We start from the raw sequence: 26373 nt of genomic DNA on the forward strand, positions 1-26373 counted from the left end.
CATAGATCCTTCTTGTTAGCTGGGGATAATATACTTGAACTTAGTGTGGTATCAGTCCTTATTTAGAATAAATACTCTATTCCCGTCAGGTTTAGTCTAGGCCAGATTCAGTTCAGTCCTTCATGTCAGTCCTAAAACTTATAAAGTTCGTTCCTTGATGATGTCATTAAACTGTATTCCTTTTTTTTAATCAGTTCTAGTACTGAAATTCCGAAGGACTGCGTGTCTTATTGATTAGTCCCCATGACGGATAGGATCGGTCCTAAGACTAGACGGGACGGAATAAATATGACTGACAGAACACTGCTTACAATCATTGATTCAAATAAGAGAAAACAAATTGATATTTTTATTTCTAAAAAAGATTTTGAATTTCAAATAAAATAAAAAAATAAAAGAGAAAAAATGGGGTCTAAAGTGAGCGCCAAATCGAACAAAGAAAAATATTTATTTTGTACAACAGATAAAAGAGATTGGTTAAAGAAAGAAAAAGCAATCATTTGTAAGTCTGAAGTGTAGGGGCACTAAAATTTACTCATCTGGCCCGTCAACACAAAAACAAGCTACAATAACGTTTACCTAAAATTGAGATTAAATACCCATTGTAGTCTTCAACAAAATATCGTCCATTCCTATTGGCAAATTATTCTGATTAACTTGTTGGGTGAGCAGCATATTTGACTGTCACAATAAGATGATAAAAAATTGACAGGTTTTATTAAATAATTAGTTGTTAAATGACTTATGTGGAAAAAAGGTAAATGCAGTTTTTATTCCAGGTATCTCGAGTTCCATGATGTAGCAAACCTAGATTGGACAATAATTTTAAATAGATGGTGTTGGAGTCAAATAATTCCAAAAATGGAAGGCAAAGTTGGATTCAGAATCGAATAATTAACATAAGTCATGTTGGATTTGCAGTCACATAAAAATATCCAAATCCACAACTCTGGTGTAAATCGAACAGAATGTAGACTAAAAAGAAAAGACAAAGGAATTTATCTATTGGTAACAGGCAAACTTATCAACACTTACCTATGACGATTTTTTTTAAATAAAGAATTAAAATCTTTATTTTCTATGAACATCAAGAACAGCCTTTTTCATCCAATTAGGTTTTAGGAAAAACTCTGCCCAAGGATAAATAAAAAAATAGTTAAAACTATCCCTCCAAGAGTAAACCCATTTCCAGGAGCATCATTTTCCCCCAGTGAGCTCTGAGTTTCATTCTGTGTATCAGAATTAATTTCTTCTTCAAGAATAGAAAAATTTCTTCTCTTATGATGACTACGTTCCGACTCATTGAAGGACCCGGAATAACCTCTATCGACATCATTCTTTCCTTGTATCAAAGACTCTTGGACCGGAAGTTGGGAATTGCCTTCATTATCTTCTTCCATATCGAATTCGAAGCGCTCATTGGGAGTAATAGAAACACTCATTATAGGCTTGTAATTGTTGGGTTGAATGTAGCTTTTGATGATTACTATGAAAAAAAAAAAAAATGAACAAACTTAGAAAGTGAGATTCTTCAAATTATTTAACAATTACGCATCTATCTATTTTAATATTGAGGCATTTAAAATTAATCGTTGAACATATCTGAGCATCCATTTGTAAGCCTTTCCCACCTTCAAGACAAATAATTACTCGCTGGCTCAATGAAATATTTTGGAATGTTCAGGGACTCATTTTTCAGGAAAAATAATTAGTACATTTTGATTGAGAATGAAATCATCTTCCAAAAAATTGTCGGTTTGGGCATTAATCAATATTTCGATCACCATATCCAAGTAATATAAGTGTTGTTTAATTATACAATTGGCAATCTTTATTAAATGTATAATGCTTTTATCTAAAAAGTAGTGTGAAAAAGGAACAAAATGAAATTATTCAAAAAGTTCGGAGAATGATTAATTATTTAATAGTAGGTAATTAAGTATTAATATCTTTAAACAGGCTCTGAGTAATTTTACCCCGAACATTTTGCCTCCATTAATGTTGCTGCTAACTTTTTTGCCTCAGAAAAGTGGTACTTAATGGATGTACTAGGCCAAAATGTCCATGCAGGTACTAGTGTTGGGCTTAGGTCTGAAAATCATAACCGGATCTGAAGCTGGCATGATTTTTGGTGAACCAAACTAATTCAGTCCTTTTACAAAGTTATTTCTGCACTATTCTCAAAGAAAAGTTCACTCTAACTATGTCCTACAAAAAAAAATTGGTCTCATTTACTAATCGGTCTAGATCGAGTCTAAACATAAATAGTTGATAATGTCAGTTGTTTTTCAAAATTGTAAACATTTTAACAATAACGTATTATCAACCGAAAGTGTTTGCATAAATAATATTTGTACAACACATCAATTTGTAGGGGTGAGAAAATAGGTTATGGATTTGAAAACGATTAAATTTCCACCTAGGGTTTGAGATCGCGGTCTGGACCGAAATTTCGATATACAAAAATATTTCAGACTCAACCGATTCTCAACACTACAACTGAATTAAGGTTTAAGAATTCCAAGTGCTTTGATATTTTATGTTGAAGTTTATTATTCATAGATATATGAAGAAGAAAGTGACTGATCAATTTGTCGCAAGTATTTTCACCACCATCAATTTTTCAACATGACATATTTGCTGCTTATTTTTGTTTTATATTTACTTTTAGTCTTTACTATTCAAATATTTATTTATGTTTATCAATTCTTATATTTCTTCAAGCATCGACTAAGATCATGACTATGAGATGGTGCCACTGGTCAATATTTAATTCCTTCCTATATCATTGCTAACCCCGGAGTAGAGTTAGTGCTTGTAGCTAATTTAAATAAACGTCACGACAGCAAAACAACTCTCCTCCCAAAAATTCTTCAAATTGTCAGGATAACTACGATTTTTTTTGGTTTTTTTAACATACAAGTGTTTCATATTTTTTTAAACTCGGTTCACAAAAAACAGTAAAAATAAAAATATATATGTCATAATATACAATAAAAGATTGATTGAGGTACTTATGTATATAAACTGTTGAATTACGCGTATGACCATGACTAAAATAAGTTAAACTATTTTTAAGTTAATAAGTGGAACCTAAATTCAAAAAATATTTTTTGCTGACAAGTTTTCAATAGTTTTTTTTTTTTTAATATGATTTTTTGACGGATGAGTAGATGGGTTAATTGTAAGCATTTGTAGTATATTAAAAAAGAAACCAATAATTAACAGGGGGACAATTTCAGGAATTGTTCAGGGAAGAGCTGCTTAGCTTTCATGACGTTTTATAAAATTAACAACGAGTAGCTGGGAAACGAAGTAAATACACACAAATCCCACTCCGTATGTTGTAAAGACATCTTCATGTCGAACAAAGACTTACACTTATATAATTTCCTGGCGTTACTCACCATCATTCATGAACACAAAAGTAAAACGCGGTTACACTTTATACTTAGATGTTCTCTCCTCAAGAATGAAATAATAATGATTACAGTTTCAGAAAATGAAACCGTATGTTGATATTAACGGTTATTTTCCGGACAAATCTACAGTCTGTGGAGTATATAACTATTTTAAATTGTATTATCAAATTCTTAAACATGCATAAAAATAGGTCAATTCAAAATACTCTCTTTTATGTACATCTTAAACTTCTTTTTTTTTTTTTTTTTTTTTTTTTTTGACAAATAAACTTTTAGAACTTAGTCGTGGTTTTAATTATTGCGTTCTTTTATCATGAATACTTATTATATATATTTTTGGAGTACTTTTGTAATCTACAAAAAACTTTGAGAATATATTTTCAAATATATTGTTCACTAGAGTAGGTTTTCCAGCCGTTACTAGGGACATTAAAAAATTAAAATTAATTTAGAAATCTTCTGCTTAATATAAAACAAAAAAAAGAGAATGTAAAATTTTAAGAATTATTTTTGCTGTATGGTCGTGTTTTTAAATATCTTTGTAGCTTGTTTTGTAAGAAGATTCAGTAAGTTTTTCCGGCGTTGCCTTGACATTAAGAAAGTAAAATTAATTATGAACTCTTCTTGGTTTTTTTAAAAGGAGATTATAAAGGCTAGTGAAGAAAAATATTCAAATTCAACTATCTGGTCCACCTTCACACACATTGGCCAAATGCCAGAAGTTCTGTACCGACAACATGACTGATTTTTGGCAGAAGGACATGTGACCATCATCTTCTCCGGATTTGAACCCGACAGACTTTGCTGTGTGGTGCACTTATGGGAAGGAGACTAACCGAATATCTCATCCGAACGTGGACTCCACCCTGAAGGCCACCATTGTAAAGGAGTGGAACAACTTGTCTGAGAAGTTCCTAATCAACTCATGCAAGGAGGATTTCCGCCACCGCGTGGAGGCTATGATTGCTGCTGAGGGCGGCCATATTGAGTGAATTGTTTCAGCGTGATTCCCAAACACACACACACAGACATCTGCATTTAATAAATAGCAAAAAGGATGATGTACTCGTATTTTATTAAACGACATTTCCGATTTTATTTCATTATTAAATAAAGACCCATAAAAACACTGTTCAGGTTGCCAACAACAAAACCCAGTTACAAAAAAATTCTTTGGATTGACAACTCTAATAATGAGATTGTTAGCAAGCGAAAAGTATTTGTGAGAGTAACAAGTATAACATCTAATTACTCCTGTTTTTATTTAGAAGTATGGAATTACTCAAACAGTAAAATTTAGCTAGATCCGATGTGTCAAAGAAAGAAAATTAACGTGGTCTAGCTTATAATTTGAGTTTTTTTTAGTAGAAAAGCAATTCAGCTGACGAGACGTATCATTAAATTAGATATGAGCAGCTATGAAATTAAAGAAATCAATACTAATCCCATGTAGATTTAGCAATGATTATTGTAGAAATTACTCTGATGCCGATCCTCAATTCTACTCCGAGACCAACAATAACTGATAATTATATGAAAAATTCTCCTTGATTACTTATATACATATATAAATTATAAGTTCTCTCTCCAATAATATAAGAATAATTATAAAAGCTTTAAAAAATAATAAAAACATATATTCATGTATCAACTACAAAAAGTTGGACCTCTTTCATAATATTCATATTTTCAGAGATTAAAATATTATGAAACGCCTGTATGTTAAACACATAAAGAAACTGAAAGTTAGCCTGGTCATCATCACAATTTGAGGAATGTTTAATTTAGTTAGTTTAGAGGAGAGGGGGGAGTGCTCGTTTCCCTTTCAGACTTTTTGTGACTTCAAAATGTCCCATCTTCCAAATTTTAAATGTTTTACGTAGTTACATTCTTGAAGGGTCCACTCTAGTTTGAAAATCTTAACGGTTCCCCTAATTTGAATAATTTAGATCATAAGTTAAAGTAATATTCGAATGAAATATGTGTTTGTTTAATCAAAAATAACATAAAACGCTCATTTTATTATTTTGTTCTTTTATTTTATGTGAGGCCAAGTAAAAGCTATTTTACTGTTTGTAAAATGATTATCAAATGAAAGAGTTGAATTAAAACAATTGTTTTAAGGAAATTTAAAAACTCTATTTAATGCCTAATTATTTTAAAAATAGACAATTAATAGATAAATAATTAAAAATGTTCATTAATTTCTTAAATGGATCCCTGTTTGCTCATAAAAACTGGTTTTAATCGTGAGATATTGTTCTTTTGTTTGTGAACATGTCTATATGAGATGATATAACTAAGCAATTGCTTAGAAATTCAATCCTTTTGAAATTAAATTTTGATACTTTGTACTATCAATATCTATGAGTCGTTACAATGAGATGCATGTTCAATTACACAAGTTTCATCAGATTCAAAGGAGCAACAGAAAGGCTGCAGGCTGATAACACCAAATTTAGATAATTTAAAAGTTGTTTTCACTTCTACAAGTTTATACCTTGTGCAATTTTAATGGTAATCTTTTGCAGCAAAAGTTGGTTATTCAATAATTTTCTATCCTTTTTATTAAATATGTCCCCTCCATCCTGAATGATTGCTTCAATACGGGGATGAACATAAGCACAGATGGCCTTGATGAAGTCTGAGGACAGGTGGTACCTCTCCTCTGTAATCACGGCCTTCAGATCATCGACAATCGCGTGATAAGTCTTGTTCGTCTATTCCTCTACGACTCACAAAAAATCGATGTCCAGCACTTCACGTCGGGTGAGGAGGAAGGATAGAAGTCTGCCGACCAGTAGGCAGACATGTTCTCCCTGCAGAAATGCTGCACCCTTATTAGACGTGTGGGCCGAGGCACCGTCTTGGGTAAACACATGGTTGTCCCTGGGAAACGTGCTCTTCAATTATGGCAAGACATGGGCCCTGTGAACCTTGTAGTAGACGTTTGTGTTGATTTTCTCGTTGGCCTTTGGACTCCACGGCGCCACAAAACCATTACCTGTGCTAGAAGTTTGGTCCTGAAGATTCTTTTGGCATGAACTCTTGATTCAAACAAGAAGAGATTATCTTTTCTGCTCAGAACAGAGTCTACGGTTGAGATGTGGCTGTGGGAGATCAACTTGTAGGCGTAGGAGATTGCATGCCCTCTGCCGTTTTACGTGTTGCTCGGATATTTTTGAAGCTTATTTGGTATGATTCTAATCTATACTTATGTTTACATCCATTAATGGTGCGAAAAAATGCTTACATATGTTCGATGTCTAACTTTTGTACTATAACAGTTGAACGTCATTGGACATAAAATGTAAAAAAGGAATTACATAAATTACCCATTCTTAATTCCTAACTAAAAATAAATGTATTTATAGTGAATTAATATATATTCTAAATATATTAAAGAGATAGAGAGAAAAAAGACACAAAAAAAGTCTAAAAATATGGCCCGTCAAAAGAAAAGCAGGCTAGAACTTTTTTTTAATAAATTGTGTGTAATATTCAGCAAATTATTCGTATCTACACTTTGATATAGTATTCAAAATGAATCCTCACAATAAAATAAATTGATAGATTTTATTTGAAAAGGGAAAAATCGGGGTCAAATATACTCGTAAGTCTCTTAAATCAAATAAGTTTCTACACTATACCGGTCCTTATTAAACCTTTCCTGATAAATAGCCACTCTCAAAAAGCAGGTCATCCTAAAAACATTTTTAAATGTAAAATAAAACCACAACACAACACAGTATCAAACTATAGGGTTTTTTCCAAAACAGAGGTTTATTTAGATATTCAAAAAAATTGGCATTTTTTTTATATAAATGACCGGATGTTTATTTCAATGTAAAGGGGGATGCCATTGATAAGTGAAAACACTAACATCCAAATTTATGCCAGAGCTACGCTTACAAGATCGTACCCTTTTTATGAAATTTTCCATCACCAAATCGCAAAGTGGCTGTTGTATACCCCCTCAAAAACTTCAAGCAGTCCATCTTTGAGTCTTGAATCGACGCTGGGCTTTTGGTGCAGACCTTATCTTTCACGTGGCCCCAAAGGAAGAAGTAACAAGGTGTTATTCCATTATAAATGACATACTTTTCTCTTTATATAAGGTGTGAGTATTACGTGGGACTGTGCTCATGATAAGAGGAGATTAACGCAGGTAATTCTTGTTGAGTTATCTTATATATTATTATAGTAAAATTTGTACTTTAGCCGACGCCTAATACTCCGGACAATGCCTGGTACTGTACCTAGTAAATTAATAAAAACCATATAAATCTGATGATAGATATCTCTTCACCTTTCCTCCAAAAACTTAAAAAAGAAACAGAAAGATTTTAGAAAACTTATGGTAACTATTAGTTTTGAGTTTTGATCTCAGAATCTTTTAACTTTTGTAAGACCAAACTCATTTTTTCCAAGTTCCTCTATTTAGAAAAATTTAGTCTATAAAAAAAAATGAGTCTTTAATGGTCTTATAAAAATTTATTATTATTTAATATGCCTTCAGTTGTATAAACTATGTCCTACCTGTATTTAAAAATGAAATAAACTGAAAATCTACTTTTTAATCTTGATAAACTGAGGATTTTTAGGAGGGAGAAGCTTAGCTGTTATGGTGTTTCATTTAATCAGATGTGAGTAACTATGAGAAATGACCCTGTAGAAAAACAGAATATATACCTTCACTTTTAATAAAATATTAATAAGCAGTATTATAATTAAGTATGGAATAAAATACTCTGATGGATTTTCGTATTCTAAAAATATATATTACAATATATTTCTAATTGGTCAGGGTTATAGGGGGAGATTGTCTTGCTACACTCATTTCAAAAATTGTGGAGAATTAATATGAGAACGATAGTTTGGAAGTACTTAAGTGGTAAATAGCAGTTGGTGTGATTGACTTATTTGGCTCACCACCAGATGATCCCTGTTATTTTTTTAGCAAAAGGGTTGTGTGACACAATAAAAGTAGCGAAGTGACCAAGAAATTTTCGAGGAATCAAACCTGTAAATTCATTAATTTATTTATTTTGAGGCTGAAGAGCTTATTTTTATATATTCTAAAAAAAACGAGTTATGCAACTACGGGACTTTTCTTAATTTAATAGTAGGCAATTTTTCACAACAGCTTAACAACAGCTATTTCGAGTTTAGATAGTCAACTTTCACAACACTACTACTCAGAGGCATCATCGACACCTAAATAAAAACTATAAAAAAGGACTTGTTGATAATTTAGGGATAATTTAATTAAAATCAATTGTCAAAAAATTAAGAAAATCTAAATATATTTTGTTAACTTAATATGTATATACATATTAAGTTACACACAGGTCAATATTTAACAAACATATTTCTGTCCATAATACGCTTTGTATTCAAATTTGCAGGATGAGTCATGGAACTTCTACATACCTGGAATAAACACGGGATTTTTCTTTTCTCCAAATGAGTCATTTTTATATATATTATATACGATAATATATCAGCTATATAAGACATTAATATATTGAGTTTAACATCAACAAATATTAGTATTTTTTAGAATTTTTATTATTACAAACTATAATTTGAAGAATATTTTTGGACACAAAATTTTAATTTTTATAATTGTAAATAAAAAACTCATTACTTCCTGCAAATATCTTTTAATAAGGGGTGGCCCATCTAGTGGTTGCATTTTGAACTACCACTTTTTTGACGTCTGACAGCTGTAGTAACATTCTCATTGTGTCAAATATTTTGTAAAATGTCTCCGGGGTGTTTTTTTTTTTTTTTGATGGTGGTAGCCATATAAGGGGTTTATTCTATAACCAAAGCACAAAAATTGTTTTTTGGACCCCAAAGAAAACTAGATTAGGGGTTGAGTTATTCATCAAAAAAGTGACTAAAGTCTCAAAAACAAATATACGAATAAAGACGTTGATAAATATACTCAAGATTAAAAAAGTAATGGGCAAAAATAGAAATGGTTGAAAAATGAATTTACATTTTCTGTTTTTTTCAGGTACAATAAGATTGATTTCAAATGCAATATTGGATCGTAGATATAGAAATGTATTTGGAAATTTGTTTACATATAAATTTGACAAATAAAAATTGATTTTTAACTGAATAATTGTCATTTTCTAAATTATTTTTTTCTTTTTTTTCTCTCTCTTTTTCATAAAGTGTCCATTTTCTAATTGTAAAAAAATGTCACAAAACATTGTTTTTTGGACATACAAATTGTAAATCAAAACCTTACTTGCTTTTTTCAATTTCCTAAACAATTTATTACATAATTTTTGCAATATTTTTAAAAATGAACCATTTATCCATGGCTATTTTTTCCACATCATAACTTTTCCAAGTACAAAAGAATATTGGTAATTTTGTATTCTTTTTTACAATTCCAATGAATGATATTAACTATTTTTTTCACCAAAATTAGTGCTAAACATTTTTTTTTTTTTCAAATTTATATGCAAATTTCGATTTGACCATTTTTTGACAAATATAAAAGATTTTACTTCGCATCCAAACAAATTTTCTCATACATATACATATTTTTGTAAGTTATTTTATGTTTAAAACAAAAAAAAAATTCATAATAATACATTTATCATACAGACGCTATATTACAATATTTTACCGCACAGAAGGGCCTTAAACACATTGACCATTCTCAATGGGATTTCCCTCTCTCGTCTCGGCTCGAGCAAGAAGGATCCATGACTCAAGTAGGGAATGAAAGCAAAATGACGTCGATAGACTTCAATTTATCTAGAAAATCCATGGATGAGTGCAGATACACAAGAATTTTAGATATAATTTTAAAGTTGTTTTGACTAAAAATACTAAGAAGGAGCTGTATATGAGCACCTTCAAAAAAATATATCAATTTAGCACACAATGTAGCACATACAAAGGGTTAATACGGGTTAAAAAACTCATTTTTTCAACATTTTTCATTCAATGTGATCCGAATTTTATTAATATGTGTATAACTTATTTAAAAAAATACCTTTAAAAAAATATCCCCCAAATTTGAAATTTATATTCTTCGTAAGTAACAATTTCTAATAAATATATGCTGATTTTTTGTTTAATTTGTTCCCAATGATAGTGCCCTTTTAACTTTTACCACCCTCTAAAATATACCTTCCACTCCGCCACTTATTGTACTTTAACTGTAAAAACAAATTAGGTAAGTTATAAGCCTCTGCGCTTAGTTTGTACAATTACCAACTCGGAACTACTTATAAACCATTAAAAACGATGTATACAAAGGAATACTCTAAAAATGGAACATCCACATTTTCCTTCTCTTTTTGACAAATTAAAAGACTATTTTTTTCTATTTTAATTAGACAATTCTTTTAATTCCATTATTTCTTTCTTTTCAAGCTATTCTTGGATGGGATAACATAACTTCCTACTTTATAGTACATGACAATCAGGTTGATAAAGTAGTAGAGAGATGGGTGTAATTTCATTCTAGAGTCAAGATTTTAAAGTTTCCTTGGAAATAAAGTCAGTTGCTATCACTTATTGGAATATTGAGGAACGTGCATGAGCCTTTGAACATAAATATTGCAAAAAAAAATGGATACACAGAATATTTAAAAAAATTAAACTACTTGAAATTTAACTCTTGAGTTATTATTTGTGCGATTTGTGAAAAACTATTAATTACTTCAATTCTAATATTAAAAAAACGATTTTTTAATTCATTTTCGTAATTTTAAATTTGCAAAAATCTTTGAAGGCAAATAATGAAACATATAATAAGGCTAGAAAGCTAAAAATTAATGACATTATATCCGGTGTCATGCCTAAGTTACACATTCAATTTTTGCATTTTTTAACTTTTTATAACTAGCCCTCAAAAGTCTATGAATGAAAAGTTACTGAAGGAGAAACAAAAAAATGAAAACATCACTGGTGTTAAAAAAACTAAAGTTTGATTTATTTAGTATATGGACTATGGAGGAAGTCATCTTTCTATTAAAACTGTGATAAACCAAACTTTAAATGTAAAGTATCATTATGAAAAAAAAAGTAAAACTTTTTTTTTATTAATTAAACTTGTTTTATTTCCTTTTGAAAAAAGGGGCTTATGAGGTTGTACCCTAAACTAATAGAAAAAATAGCCTCTTTTGGTCCAAAAAGGAAAAGAAAAGAATTTTTGTACGTACAGTGTATGAGGTAAAATCATGGACATTTTTATAATTAAGTAAGTATGATAAACTATTACAAGATTGAAAAGGAGTACAACATTGAGGCTTTATCAAAAACTTTTCTACTAATATATATTTTTAAATGATTTCTTTTGGCTGCTAACACGGCCTCCAATCTAGAACTAAAGGTGCCACAGTATTTTATTGATGTAGGCCTTTGAGATGACTGCCCACTGCTGCTTGATGGAGACCTTGAGGTCATCCAAATTTTGGTGAGGGAAGCACAGGCTCTCTTCTCGACAACACCCTTAATGGCATAGTCGAGGGCGGAACAGTATGGGGAGGAGGATGGCCATAAAAACAAATAATCTTTAACAAAGTCAAAAATTTCTGCCATCTCTCGACCCAGTTGTCCTTAGTTGTTGTTCCGAATAGTGTCGTACATAAGAAGCCTTCCCAAATTTATACACAAACCTCCTCACAGTCACATCACTATTATTAAGAGGATTGGCAGGCTGCTTCATCGACTTGGCCAGACTTCTGGTGATTCCCACGTTCTCCATGATCCCAATTTTCCGGCATCTACCGCTGCCAGGTGACCTTTCAAGGCTCTGACATAAATTCACAAAGATTTTAGTCTTGTAAAAAGATTCCGAGAGCATTTTATTACCTTCATGATTTCATCAACACTCACATGGGGCTTGGAGCAAATCAGCCACCCTTTGCATCTTTGCCTCCATACGCACAACTGCTTATTTTTGAAAGTTTTTTTATTGTGTATTAAACGGAACAGTCCCTACTTTTAATAACGCAACCTATTACTTTAAAATATTACCCGTAAAGTAATCCTAATTGAATTAAAGTAAAGTTCACGATTTTATCTCGTTCACTGTAGCCCATAAGTTTAGCTTTAAAATATACTTACATGAACACGTAGAGTATTCAATGACCTCACCAGCTACCCCACGTTTGAAGAAACTAACCATATCATTCGAGTCATAGTACATTCTTTGAAATACAGACGTCTCTGCCTCTTCTACAGGTACCTCATTCGTAACCCCAACTCCTGTATAGGTGTCATAAGTATTTAAGTTATAGGGAACGCTCCACATAAGATGAATATGGGTATTGTCACTTGAGGAAAGGAAACTAAAAGAGCCACAGACACCCTTCAGACCTCCCTGGGAAGTGGTTTAATGTTAAAGAATGGATAATTAATTATGTATACAACTTACTCCATTTTCCAACATAAAGATTTCACTCGTTAGTGGACTCAGTGCCCTTGGACTCTCTCGACATTCCACCAATCCGGATCCACATATGATTTCAGATTGGATCATTGTGTAAGTCTCATTCGTCCAATTGTCGAGTATGATGAGGACGGCAACAGAGGAACTTAAATCTTCGAGTTGATGGGATGGACTCTTTGGGATGGAGTAAGAATTTCCAAAATGAATACTTTGGTAGCTGCCATTAAGACGTTGGAGTTTAAAGTAAGAGACAGAGTCGTTGAGGGTGGCATTCAGGCTGTAAATAAGAACAAATAATGGTTTATATTCACAAGGGGAAAAACAAAAGGAAAAATATAGACATGAAATGCTGAGTCACGCAATTTATTAAGTAATTGATAATTTGAGAGAATTTAATTTATGTACTAAAGGTGGCAAAAAAAATAAAAACGTCTTTGCGTCATATAAAATACAGCATAATTGGCACTGTACGTCTTATGGTTGAGTTTGACATACATGTCGCAACAAAACACACGAAAACAATATGGTAAATGAGAAGTAATAGTCACCAAAGGATATAATTAATAAGTTAAATATTCAAGAAGGAAAATAATTAAGACTCTTTGCCCCTTGGAAGGTACAAATAGTTAAATGGCACAGAAACCCCTGCTTTTTCCCAAGACATATGTGATGAATTAATACAAAATCAGTATTAAACAAGAGTTATGATGAGCAAAATGCCCAATATATCAGTTAACATACTAGAATTGATCCCAGTATTTCGCTGTAGACTGCGGTCTACAACTACTTTGGTCTTACAAAAAATATAAAGGTACCAACTCCAAACAATAACATTTAAGCCATTAGGTAAATACTAATTATTATTTGTACGAAGTAGTCTCCTTATTCTACTTGATACAAAGTGAACTACAATATTACATATAAAGTAACGTGTTACATCCAAATATTGAATCTAAATAATGTGTCTAACTGAATGCATAATGCTAAATATTATAGATACTTGTACAGAGAACATATGTAGAAAGGTGTCTATCAGAATGTCAACTGTATTGAAATTATATTTGATATAATTCGGGAACTGTTCATGTTTTATATGTACCTATGACAGGGTAATCTACATACATATATCAATCAATTATTAATTTAAGATATACAATATTTTAATCCATATAAAGTAAAAACACATCAATATATTGAGCAGGTTATTACCACTAGGTATTCTATCACGAAGCCTTTTCTCCGAAAATAAACATAAAAATGAAGACAAATCAGTGGGTAAGAGGCGAGTACTTCCCAACTAGGAAGTTTTGTAGACTATGCAATAACATTGTTACCCACTGACTGAAATACACATCTACTATTGCTATTTAAGCCATAGAACACGAAAATAATCATAAAAGTTTTCAATCACAGTAGGTAGGGCATTTAAAGCCTTTTTTTAAACCACTTTTTTTAGTATAATTTCGATTCATAACCATAGTTTGAAATGAAATAACTATATAGATGAAAATTTAAGGTAACATCAATTGATGAAAACATTCATGAGTAATCAAAAGACAAATTATTTATTAGGTTATTTTGAGTACAGTCCCAGCAAAATCTGTCCAATCATACTAAAATCCAGTATAATGAAGAAACCTATATGAACACGAATATTTTTGGTACATTTTTAAGTTTGTCCACACATTATACTTTCTCATTGTATCTTGAAATTGAAGACCGCATAAGCGAAAAGTTGAAATGGCAATTTTTGCAATTTTTTAATACTAATAAAATTACTTTGTTAGGTGAAATGAAGAAACGACATATGACACAAAGACTATATTATCAGAGTAGGAGGACCTATTAGCACTTTGTAGGATGATGAAAGTAGAATGAAGGTCTCATTACGTGGAGTAGGTTGTGAATTTGTCTCTTATGGAATATGTTAAAGTCGGGAGGCTCGGAGTCGTTCCCTTGACTAAAGGATGAGGCTAGACGACAGATAATTGTGCAAGCCAGAACGACTTTTTCTTGTATATACTCTGAATCATTAAAGAATAATAATTTTCAGGAATGCTCTTTATGGGAGTGGTAGGGTGCAAAATCCAACTCTTGCAGTCTCCTCCTGCATCTTTACTCTTTAACATCGATGAATTCGTAAAATTAAGGAATTTTCGATGTCCTTTAATTATGTTTACCATGACAAAAAGTTGTAATGCCTTACATAGTAATCGCCTCCGGCCTCATCCCTCAGTCTATTAATCAACTCCGATTACAATACATTTTTAATATATGCTGTACTAAAATTGAGTGTGAATTATATTTATATTCTTGGACGAATTATTATCAATTTCTATCAATAAATTATTCTTATTAATCTTATGGAGACGTCCTACATTGAACTTTAAGTCAGAATAATTATAGAACGAAAAAGTGATAAAATAAATCTTTTTTTTTTTTTAATGATTATATTCTGGGTATTCAAAACAGTGCTTATATAATGGTCAGACTCGACAGTTTCTATTATTTTATCCACATTTTCGACAATTAGCCTTCCAAACCGTTGTTCTTCTTTGGCATCAAAATTACCCGAACGAAATTAACATTTAAAAAAATTTCGCTTGATTGACCGTTACAGTATCAAAACCATCATCAAAACTCCCATTGTCAGCCAACTGGCTTACGTTTTCACCTTGTTCCAAGAAAAACTGTCAAATAAGGGATATTTTCTCGTTCCTCATCTCCATCTTTGAAGTAGTACATCATATATTTCTAACGCCATCTAGCGTAAACTGATTGCACTCATAAAACGCGAGATACACATTAATACAATCATCTATTGGAAAGACAAAGGATCTCTGTTTACTACACCTATTTTTTGAAAAGAGTCATATAAGAGCTAATATAAATGTATATTTTAAACTATAGCTAAAACTCTTGGGTATCTACGGTCATCTTCCAAATTTGAATAATAAATGAGTGATTAACTTATTCAAATATATCTATCAAATATTTGACTGATTGTTATATATATGAAGTAAAAAAATCAATTGGGATTTTCTTAATTTTTATTCATGATTGTGTTTATGTCGACGTAAGACATTCATTTATTTTATTTATGGATATTATACAAATAATTACAAAGGAAACGTTCTTTGTTACTTTTAAAAATACCATTAAAACAGAGTGGAAACAATTATGCTATTCGGAGAAACTATGATGTTTGCTTAATCGATAGGATTTTCATATTGTTGTGGAGTTAAATAAGTAAATGCATTGAGGGTTTCCCTACCATTGGATGAATACTTGTTTGTGTTGTAATTTATACAACTTAATACACCTTTACTTGTTATTTGTTCCTTTTTTTATTAGTCATCAAATATCTGCGACTTAGTTTTGCTTTGTAGATTTTGTACGTTTTGTTTTTTTCTCATACAGGTGTGCGCGTCTACAACTGAACACTCCTTTAAATTTCACGCCATGCACATATTCGTGATTTTATTGAGTTGAAACCGGCTTATACTTTGAAGCATGGGTCTTGACTAGTTATAAACAAAACTTCAGCAAAATCTAAATGGCAATAGCGAAACAACAGCCCATAATATGGAGAGACGTCGAGTCGCAATTTTGGAACTTTCCGCACGGGGAAAAACTCTCACTGAAATTGCCAAAGTTCTGAGCTACACCCGCACCACCGTTTACAGCGTGGTAGCCCAAGGGACTCCTGAGGCCACCACAAGATCCAAGTCAAGGCCTCGAAGGTCGGACGAAATAGTTGCTGCAGTGAAAAAGTATGTCGAGGACAAGATAGGCAAGGTCACCGTCAGCGGCTTCTCCAGGGAGTTTAACGTCAGCAGAAGGACCATGGACCGGCTAGTTAAGAAAGATCTTGGCCTTAAGGTCTACAGGAGAACCCCTCGTCAACCCCTCAAGCCTGTAGACAAGGAAAAACGCCTAAAATTTAAAGGAGTGTTCAGTTTTAGACGCGCACACCAGTACAAAAATACTATGATTCTCTTAATTGGTAGCTTTTTGAAGACCTGATTCGACAGGGGAAGTGGTTGACACCTTCTCTGGAGTATCAGAGCCGGGAAAATAGGATGAAAATGGGAATTTTTACTATTAATTATATTGTTACTTTAAAAAAATTGAAATAAAAGCCCTTTGAAAAAATAAAGGGTCCTTTTTTCCAGAAAGGTAACTATTTAAAAATAGATATAAAGAATATCTATTTGGATCAAAAGGTTCTGATAAGGGTGTGACTTCTAAAGTAAGAGCAATGCAAAGGCCTATATCTAGTGATGAGGAACGTGTGTTTTTTGGTCATGTTAAAAAAGAAAAAGAGACTGCTGATAACATGAGTACTTTGATAATTTGAAGAATTTTTGGAGGAAAGCAGCTTAGCTGTCATGACGTTTCATTACAACAGCTATAAGCAGCTTATAACCAAATTATAACTCTTCGGCAAATCCTCAAAGTTTATCTTCGGCTATTATGCGCACGACTATGCAATCTCGTTTTGAATATAATTGAATGTATTAGAAAAGGAAGTTCACTACTCAGGAGTGAAATAACAATGACAACAGCTTAGGAAAATCATACTTTATACTACCAATTCCAAAAAAAAAACGAATGACCTAAAAAATAAACCCAATTTTCATCAAATTTTTTTCACAAAGAGGCTTACTGACAAGGAACAAGTAGATACAGGAGACCTTAGAATGATATTTATTGCTGCAAGGTATGCCGTGTTTAATATCAGGAACTCCCGCATCGACTGTTGTGGATTCGATACAGAGGTTAAGTTTATACGCAACTGGTCTAACGAATCAATCCAGAGTCTTGGAACGCTGAAACACATAAAATAAATCAAAGTCTTTAAGGCGAATTGTGTTCATCAGCCAAAATCATTGAATTATTTCTTTATTGTTGATTGCAGATTTTGGATAGGAGGTTTAATTTTTAGTAAAAATGATAATTTATAATATAAAACACAATTCTTCTTTCCAATTCATAAGATATAATTTTTATGTTTTGTATATTAAATATAAATCCATAAATTATTCATCATTTTTAATGTACTTAATTTAATTATCATTAATATTTCTCATTAATTTTTATCATCTTGGCAATCAAAACAGTGCTTATATGACTCGACGATTTCCATTCAATTTATCCACATTTTCGACGAGTCACCTTCCAATGCGTGGTGCATCTTTGACATCAAAATGATTGGAACGGAATTAACGGAACCAAAAATGTGTGTCATTAATTGTTACAGTACCAGGACCATGGACCTATTCACATTTTCAGCCACTTGGTTTGCGTTTTCGCCTCGTTCAAAGGAAAAACTATAAAATATGGTGTCTTTTCAAGTGGTTGATGTCCATCTATGACGTGCACTCAAATAGACCTGAGTCAAGCAATCATAAAATAGTCGAGGAAGTTTTTTCTAGTACAAAATGTTATTTTTTTAACGCCAATTAGCGTAAATCGATAGCACTTATACAACGCAAGATACACATTACTAGAGCCATCTATTTGGAAAATAATATTTATTTTTTTTGCTTCAGCAATTATTTACACGTATGATATGAATAATTTTAAATATTATCTTCTAAAAAAAGTTAAAGACAGTGTAGAAAAGGGATCCAAAAGGTAAAAACAAACGTCCTTCAATTAGACATAAGCGTTGTTTACTTGCATTAGTTTGTAAACAAAGTCACAGAGATTGACGCCGTCTTGTGGTCAACCAAAACCATTCCCTAACTGATAATACTTTATAACAAAAATAAAACTATAATTCACAAAGAAAGCGCTGTGGATATAAGAACTATGACATTTCCTATAATTACTCCAATGTTGATCCCCAATTCTACTCCGTGTCCAAAAAGGACTTACAATTATAACTCCGCAATATATCCGCAGGGTTACACTCCGTCTTTTATCAGCACAATCGGATGATCAATGAGGTTTTAAAACTAATTGAATCTATTGAGGAAAGGATGTTCACTACTCAGGAAATAATTAATAATGATAACTGCTAAGGAAAAGAAAATTCATTCTTAAATTTACCAATTCTAAGAATCGGTTAAAAGGTTACTACTTGAAGCAGAATATTTATCTTCAAATAAAACTCTAAGAACTCTAATTAAACTCCTCTTGGATACAAAAATGAAAGGTCTACTTTACGAATTTAAGATCCATGCCTCAAGTGAGCTTAGTTTGTTTTTTTGAAAAAATCAAGAAGCGTAACTCCTCCATAATGAAGGTACTTAACATGAAAGGATTGTCTTATCTTAACCTTCATTTTCTTCCAGATTAGATTAATACTTGGATCAATATAAAAGATTTAAATATTGTTCGTCAACATAAAAAAGTCTGAAAAAAAATAAAGACAAAGAGAAAATTTAGTTCATATAAAGGGCGCGTAATTGAAAACCAGACACTTTAAATATGAAATTTAAAAAGTTTTATTTTAGAAACAAAACTTTGTGCAGATGAAGTAACATATGTTGAGTCCATTTAGAATTTTCAATATAGCCTCCAATTACTTTAAAAATGGGCTGCCGGAAGTTCCTATTAATATGTAAGTGGGTCTCCTGGATTAGTTGTGAGCTTTTGTAAGAGAAAGGACTTCCATCTCGATCCTCAATTCTACTGCGAGTCCATCAAGGACTTCACTGTAACTACAAAATAAATCAATTTGCAATTTTTTATTCACTTTATACTTTCATTTCATCTCCTCAAGAATTAAATAATAATTTTTACAACTTTGGAAAATAAAAAACGCTATTTAGTTGCAGCAACAAAAGTATTGCATTTGTCCATTGTCCTATTTTCCACAACTACACGTATGACAACGCACACAGGATAAATTATTTTCCTTAAATCCATGTGCATGAGTTTGATACCTGGTCACCTTTATTATCGTACATATAATTAGAGTTCTAAGTCATAAGCTTTTTTGATAGTTACGGAGTGGGTCATTAAAATCTGAACAATTGGATTAATAATTAAAGTTAGAATTTCAACAAAATTAATACTATAGATAGATGTACGTCTGAGCTCTCTTAATCATTAATGTAGACGCCCTTAACGGCAATGATAGCTTCCAGGCGGCTGCAGAAGGGCTGGCACCTTCTGCAGATGTATTCCTCTGTTATGACGTCCCAGTGCTGACTGACAGTGGCTTCGAGGGCCTTGGTGTTTGTATGAAGGACACTGCATGCCTTTCTCTCGACATGCACCCAAAAGTTGTAGTGGAGAGGGTTAGCATCAGGGCTGTATGGGGGGCAAAAGTGTCAAAAGAGTTCATATGAACTCAAATACTCATTCAAAAGAATTTTGTGACGGGAGAGTTGAGTTTCTTCATTTCTGGTGTCACAAGGCTCCTTCCACCAAGTTATTTGATAGTTGGTACGGGACAGTTTGGTGTGGAATCCCAAGATCTCTTGTATGGGCCCTTATACACTTTGGGGGGATGTGCAAGTGATGTTTTCTTTAACGCTTCCCGGTATATTTTGGCCTTTTTGACATACCCCTTCCTCCTCTCCAACGTTTTTGGACATGCTGACAGTGTTGAGTCCTGGAGATACCAACTACATGAAGTGCGTGAATGAAAAATTCGTCAATCACGTTCAAATGTCATTTTCTCGACTTGTACGTAAACTAGAGATCTCAGGTTTGTTTTATTTCGTAACTAATTGTTTATACTTTAATATATGAAAATATGAATTCATTTAAATTACTTTACCTCAATTAATTATTTAATTTGTTAGTGCTCGGATTTGAATAGACCAGACTGTAAAAGTAGCAAGGTAGCCTTGATAGTTTGAATGTTAAACAAGAGAACAGCTTAGCTAGGATATTTTTTCCATTAAATCAGCTGCATGCAGCTGTAAGATGAAAGAAGTATCCACTAATTCCATTCTGTAATAATAAAATTTATATAGGGATTTCTCCATTTTCAATCCTCAATTCTACTCTAAGTCCAAAAACGATCTACACTAATAACTCAACAACAAATCTTTAGAGTCTTTTCAGCATTTGTGATTATTCTCAGGGGCGTCCAAAGGGGGTGGATTGGAGGGGCTGTAGTCCCCAACCCCTAAAAAATAAGGGATTTTCGTGGGTTTTTTTAAATTAATTATTTAACATTTCTATACAATAATTTTATATTTTAAATTTATTTCCAAAAAAATTAATTGCCATGAAAACGGCCCTTATCAACGGGAGCCGCCAATCTATTCGCCATTACAAACTTTCATCATTTGTGGGGTAGAGGCATAGCCCCATAAATTATAAATACCGTAAACCGTAATATATATAAATATGCAAGGGTTGGCAGAAGAATCAAAAAAATATTAATAATTTGTTTGTTTTTTTCTTTCAAATCTAGAGTGTTTACTAGTGCGTCTAAGGTCTAACTTAATCGGAAAGTACTGTCCATATATAACAGCTTTTGTTTTTATACTTAATCTGTTCAGTTTCACCAGGATGCAAAAAGAGGACTAACGTAAATACATTGCAAAAAAATTTGAGGCCGGGAACGATGCTAAAGCAATCATAAAATTCGAAAAAATCCCAAGAAATCTGCAAGAGACTGAATACGTGTAAGTGGCTTTACTACGTGGTTCATACCAAACAAAATATCAGACTGGCCTCTTCCTGTCTGGGCTCAAGGTGTCAATCAAAGCAAATGCTGTCATTTCAATGCTTAGAGGAGTTCTATCGGAAGGAGGATTGTGACCAAGGTCATCAAGAACGATCTTGTCTTAAAATCCTACATCACTTTCTTATCATGAAGATGAAGGACATTAGGAGCAAAGAGGCAAGAAACATCGTCAACTTTGTAAATAAAATCCAGGTATAATAAAAATATTCAGTGATGAGTCAAACCTCACCTTGGACGCAGCCTACAACTCAAAGAATGCCCGCTGAATGGCTTGATCACCATTGACAGGAATGTCATGGCACTCACATTTTTCGACAAAAGTATCAAGCCTGCCTTCCTCAATGAACTTGGACCTTCTTAAGAATGTTGTGATGCCCTAGAGTAGACATTCATCCGTCCAGATACAATGGTCATTTGGATTCAACACTACGTGTTTTTCATGTTGTCAAACTGTCATACATTATCTCGACAGCCAAGAGTGTCCTTTTCGTGATCCGCACCAGACAAGAAACAGTTGAGATTGTAAACTTCTTCAACCTGAATAGGTCCTTTGTCTACATAGTCAGGAAGGAACTTCAAGAATCTGGAGGTGATTATGAATCAATAGCAAAGCGTACTCACTACAAGATGAGGTCAGAATTTAGCCACCTACCTCATTGCACCTCAAATCCAAGGACTTCTTTTTGTGAAGAGTAGTTGAGTAAATACCAACAGACCCTTCTGCAATACAAAATCCGAGCTAACACCCAGGTTCTGGTATAATTTCTCGAATCTTTCAGAGGAGACTATCAGCAAGACCTGCTCCTGTTTCTGTAGTCAAGGTAAGGACATTAATGACACCAAGAATTATTATATTTATAATTAAAATTAATAATATTTTTTAAAGCCTTAATTAGGCATTGGCTTGTAATTAAATAAGATGAAAATCATTTTCTTATAAAATTGAGTTGATTGTTATATAAAGTTCACTCCCTATACATCTGATCTAAAAATTGGGGGCATGAACCCCCACAAAATACTCAATAGAGACGCTACTGATATTTTAACATTTCACAATTTGATTTCAAGCTTCTTTCTTTTTATTCCATAAAATTTAAAACTGTAAAACTATCTATAATTCAATTCATATAAATATCAATTCAAATGAGTTACAATAAAAACTATGATAAACTCATTGCATTACTACAAAAAAAGATCAATAAATATTATCGACTATATTATTGTGCCGATCTTTATTTAGGACTGAATACTACAGTCCCATGGTGATCATTGTCAATAAAGTCCGGTTCAGTCCTGCATATCAGTCCTAGAACGGATAAAGTTTGATCCTTGATGACGTCACTCAAATGCATTTCTTCTTTTTATGAGTTCTAGTTCTGACAGTCCGAAGGACTGACTTTCTGAAAGACCGTTCCCAAGGACTGATAGGACCGGTCCTACGACCGGACTAAATCAATAAAGACTCACACAACACAACTCAAACTGTTTTTATCTTCAAGAAAAATGACTAAATTACGAAAATCTGCATTATATATGTAATACAAATATTATTCTCGAAATAAAAGACTTTGGCAACCGTTCCGAACTATATAGAATTCAAGTAACTATTATGTTGTTCCTTTTCATTGACAAAGTATTTAATTAAATTATGTATGTTATTCCTAATAAAATATACAAGTATCTCAATGAATCGACCAAAAATGCCATAAGCATAAAGTTGGCTACAATTATACTAAGCGTGTAGTTATTCGTTACACGATCAGTCTCATCAAATCATGGGACAGGCCCATCTAAGGGTCCACTGATAGTTTTCCTATCTGCGGAAAAACCGTTGGACATATAGCGTGCGGCTGTTGTTTAACAACAAAACATGAACGCAAACGCAGTTAAAATGTTGTTTGTTGTTTTGTTAGCAAGCCAAAAGTGTTTGCTGTTATTTTAAAAAATGGCATCGATTGACAAATTGTTTATTCTACAATTATGGAAAAGGAAGGTGGTTCCTTGTTGCTACCCACGCCGGACGAGACAATGTTGAGATTGAAAACTTTTCAAACCTGTGGATAGGTCCTTTTTCTGTAAAGAAAAAACTATAAGACTGTGGATGTGGCAGTAAGATTTTGCTGCCTTCTGCACCACAAAAAAAACAAAAAAACGTTGATCTGGTTGTAAGTATTATGTTTTGACTTTTTTGACCATGTGCCTGATCTTTAAGCCCATCCGAACTAATTCCCATGGACTTCTTTTTGTGGAATACAGTTGATCACCCACAGATACTGTTGTAACCCAAAATCTCAGCTGATGTACAGGATCTAGTTCCGGAATCCAACAAAAAGAGACAGCCATCAAGATCTGCTCCCTTTCTGAGGTGGAGTCGAGGCTGTTAGTGACGCAAAAAATGATTATGTTGAATAATTACACACGGGAACAATTGGGGAGAGGGGTAATTTTGTACAAATGAATTGACGACAATAATCGAATTTATCTATGAGGGCAGAATCCAAAACTATAAGACTATAAAATAACTATAAAAAATGAGTTATAAGGGTCTAAAGAAGAGTGTCATTTTTCATCATTTTCCAGCCTAAAAATGGAAATAAATCGAGTTCAGAATCAATACAAACACTTTTTAATCATAAAAACACTTTTACCCCAGTTTTATTAAACCTAATTTTAATTTGGGGATTGTTGTAAGTTTAAAACATGACTCTGAACGATAATTTTCCCGATATACTATACGGCCCGGATATTTCAGACATCAAATGAATGTGAGAAAAACTGAGATTAGTTTTGAATTCTATAAAAAAGATATTTTCCCTTTGGGATTTAATTCATTTGTACAAAATGATTTTCTCTCTGTGTAATCTTTTATTTTTGTATTATGGTTTCATTAGATATTGTTTTTTTTATTAAAATTGGATAATTTGGTTAGAATAAAATCTTCTTTTTTTTTTACTTGTGCTGGTTTTTAAGTAGAAATTACACACTGTGTGTAGCAGCTGTCGAATATACCGTTGTAAAGAAGTATTAATAAAACTTAAATAGAATACTATCAAAGTGAGAATCATTGTGTAAGTTTAAAAAAGTTCAATGGGGGAGGGGGGCTAATTTGAAATTTTAAAAAAAATTGAAAGGTATAAGCTACAAAATTTCATAGACATCAGACATATATGCTTAAAAGAATAAAATAATATTTTGATCTAAAATATTAATAAAGTCAAGTTTTGTATGTGCATCGACGCATCAGCGAAGCACAAGAAATAATTTATTCAAGCAGATGCAAAAGGAAAGCCATGCTTAGAAAAAATGTCCTCCTTAAAGAACACGACGTTTTGGCAAAATTATCCGATAATGGTCGTTAATTCGGCCTCCTTTTAAATCCTGTTAAGATATTTGAATTGTAATTATGTAACAGGAGTTACTAAGCAGACAAATGCAGCAAAATTAACCTATAAAAAATGGCATGCTATAAATATGACAAATGACCATACACTGTAACAAAGAACTTAAAGCGCATTTCAGAATAAGGTATCAGCAGTGCTAGGTTAAAAAAATCATCTATGTCGCTTATCTTAAGTACTTTAGAGGCTATTGCAAAAATATTATTGATAGCTTTTCCATCTTCATTACTTTGTGGAAAGGGGTTTAATGCTGTCCCACATCTTCTTACAAAAAAATGAAGTCGATATAAAATAATTGATATTAATCTTGACTAATTTGAAGCAGACGGTAACCAATTGTTACATTAAGAGGATCAAACTGATACTTCCTGTTAATTACTCAATCATTATTTTCTTATAATTTTTTGTACATATCATTAACTTACTATTATTTTGACTTTTGTATTTTTGATTACAATTGTCCAACTAAAACAGAATACTATCAAAGTGAAACTCACTATGTAAGCGGTTACATTTAAAATTAATATGTTCAATGGGGGCTCTATGGAAAACAAAAGTCGACAAGTGGTCTATTAGCTAAAAAAGTTTGGAAACCTCTGATTTATAAGCACTAAAGAAGAAAATCAACATTTTGATCTTTTAAATTAATAAAACCAAGTTTTGTATGTCCATCGACACATATTTAAATAAGTAAGATACTATCAAAGTGAGTATCAGTTCGAACAGTTTCAGGGGCGTCCTCAGGATTGTATATATATTTTTTTGAGGGGGGCTTGATTCTTGGACATTGTCTTTTTTTGTGATATCGAAAAAATTAAAAAAATTTGGATAAAATTCTAAAATTATATTTTGTGAAAAAAAATCAAATACTAATTTTTTATTAAAAAGCTAAGGTATTTAATGTGGGGGTAGGGAGGCTACAACCTATAGACGCCCCTGATTTCCTCACCTGGTTTCAAGAAAGTGTTCTTTGGAGGATGACGAATGAGTAGGAGTTTGTAGTGAGAAGAAAATACTTGTCAAGGATAAGAGTATGCAAGGATTCATGAGTCCATGTGAATTCATGTTTGGTCGTCGTATTCAAACGTTGTGTTGCGTAAGTAGAAAGGGTTTAACAGAGACACACATGTAATATCTACAAACGTAAAAAGATATCTGATACTTCCTCCTTACTTAATAAAAAATATCATTCTCGAAGGAAAAAAAAAGGTATGTACAGTATTGTTGGTTCATATCATACAGTTCCCTCTCTCCAAAATATATGTTCATGACAGAAAACTTTCTACACCTTTTTTACCCCCTCTCGCTTCCTCCTCCGTCTCCTCTTCCTTCCATGATATGTTTAGTAGTGCTGGGTTTTGCACTAGTAATTTAGACCGGTCTGAGACCCTTATGACTCATAGTTAACCGGACTCATTCGGTCCTTTCAAGAAGTTATATTTGGACCTGTCTCGAAGAAAAATT

At 32.3% G+C, this 26373-nt stretch overlaps 1 protein-coding gene across 1 annotated transcript; it reads right to left on the reverse strand.

Moving 5' to 3' along the window:
• Positions 1 to 323: 323 nt before the first annotated feature.
• LOC121126255 (uncharacterized) lies at positions 324 to 26149 on the reverse strand. The gene is made up of 5 exons (XM_040721577.2): positions 25859 to 26149; positions 12838 to 13129; positions 12528 to 12783; positions 1036 to 1486; positions 324 to 975 (listed from the first exon to the last, which is right to left on the reverse strand). Exons 1-4 carry the CDS (start codon positions 25972 to 25974, stop codon positions 1119 to 1121), a joined length of 1032 nt encoding a protein of 343 aa, XP_040577511.1. The 5' UTR covers positions 25975 to 26149; the 3' UTR covers positions 324 to 975; positions 1036 to 1118.
• Positions 26150 to 26373: the final 224 nt, after the last annotated feature.

This window comes from Lepeophtheirus salmonis, chromosome 11, assembly GCF_016086655.4.
Source record: "Lepeophtheirus salmonis chromosome 11, UVic_Lsal_1.4, whole genome shotgun sequence".
Taxonomy (NCBI): domain Eukaryota; kingdom Metazoa; phylum Arthropoda; class Copepoda; order Siphonostomatoida; family Caligidae; genus Lepeophtheirus; species Lepeophtheirus salmonis.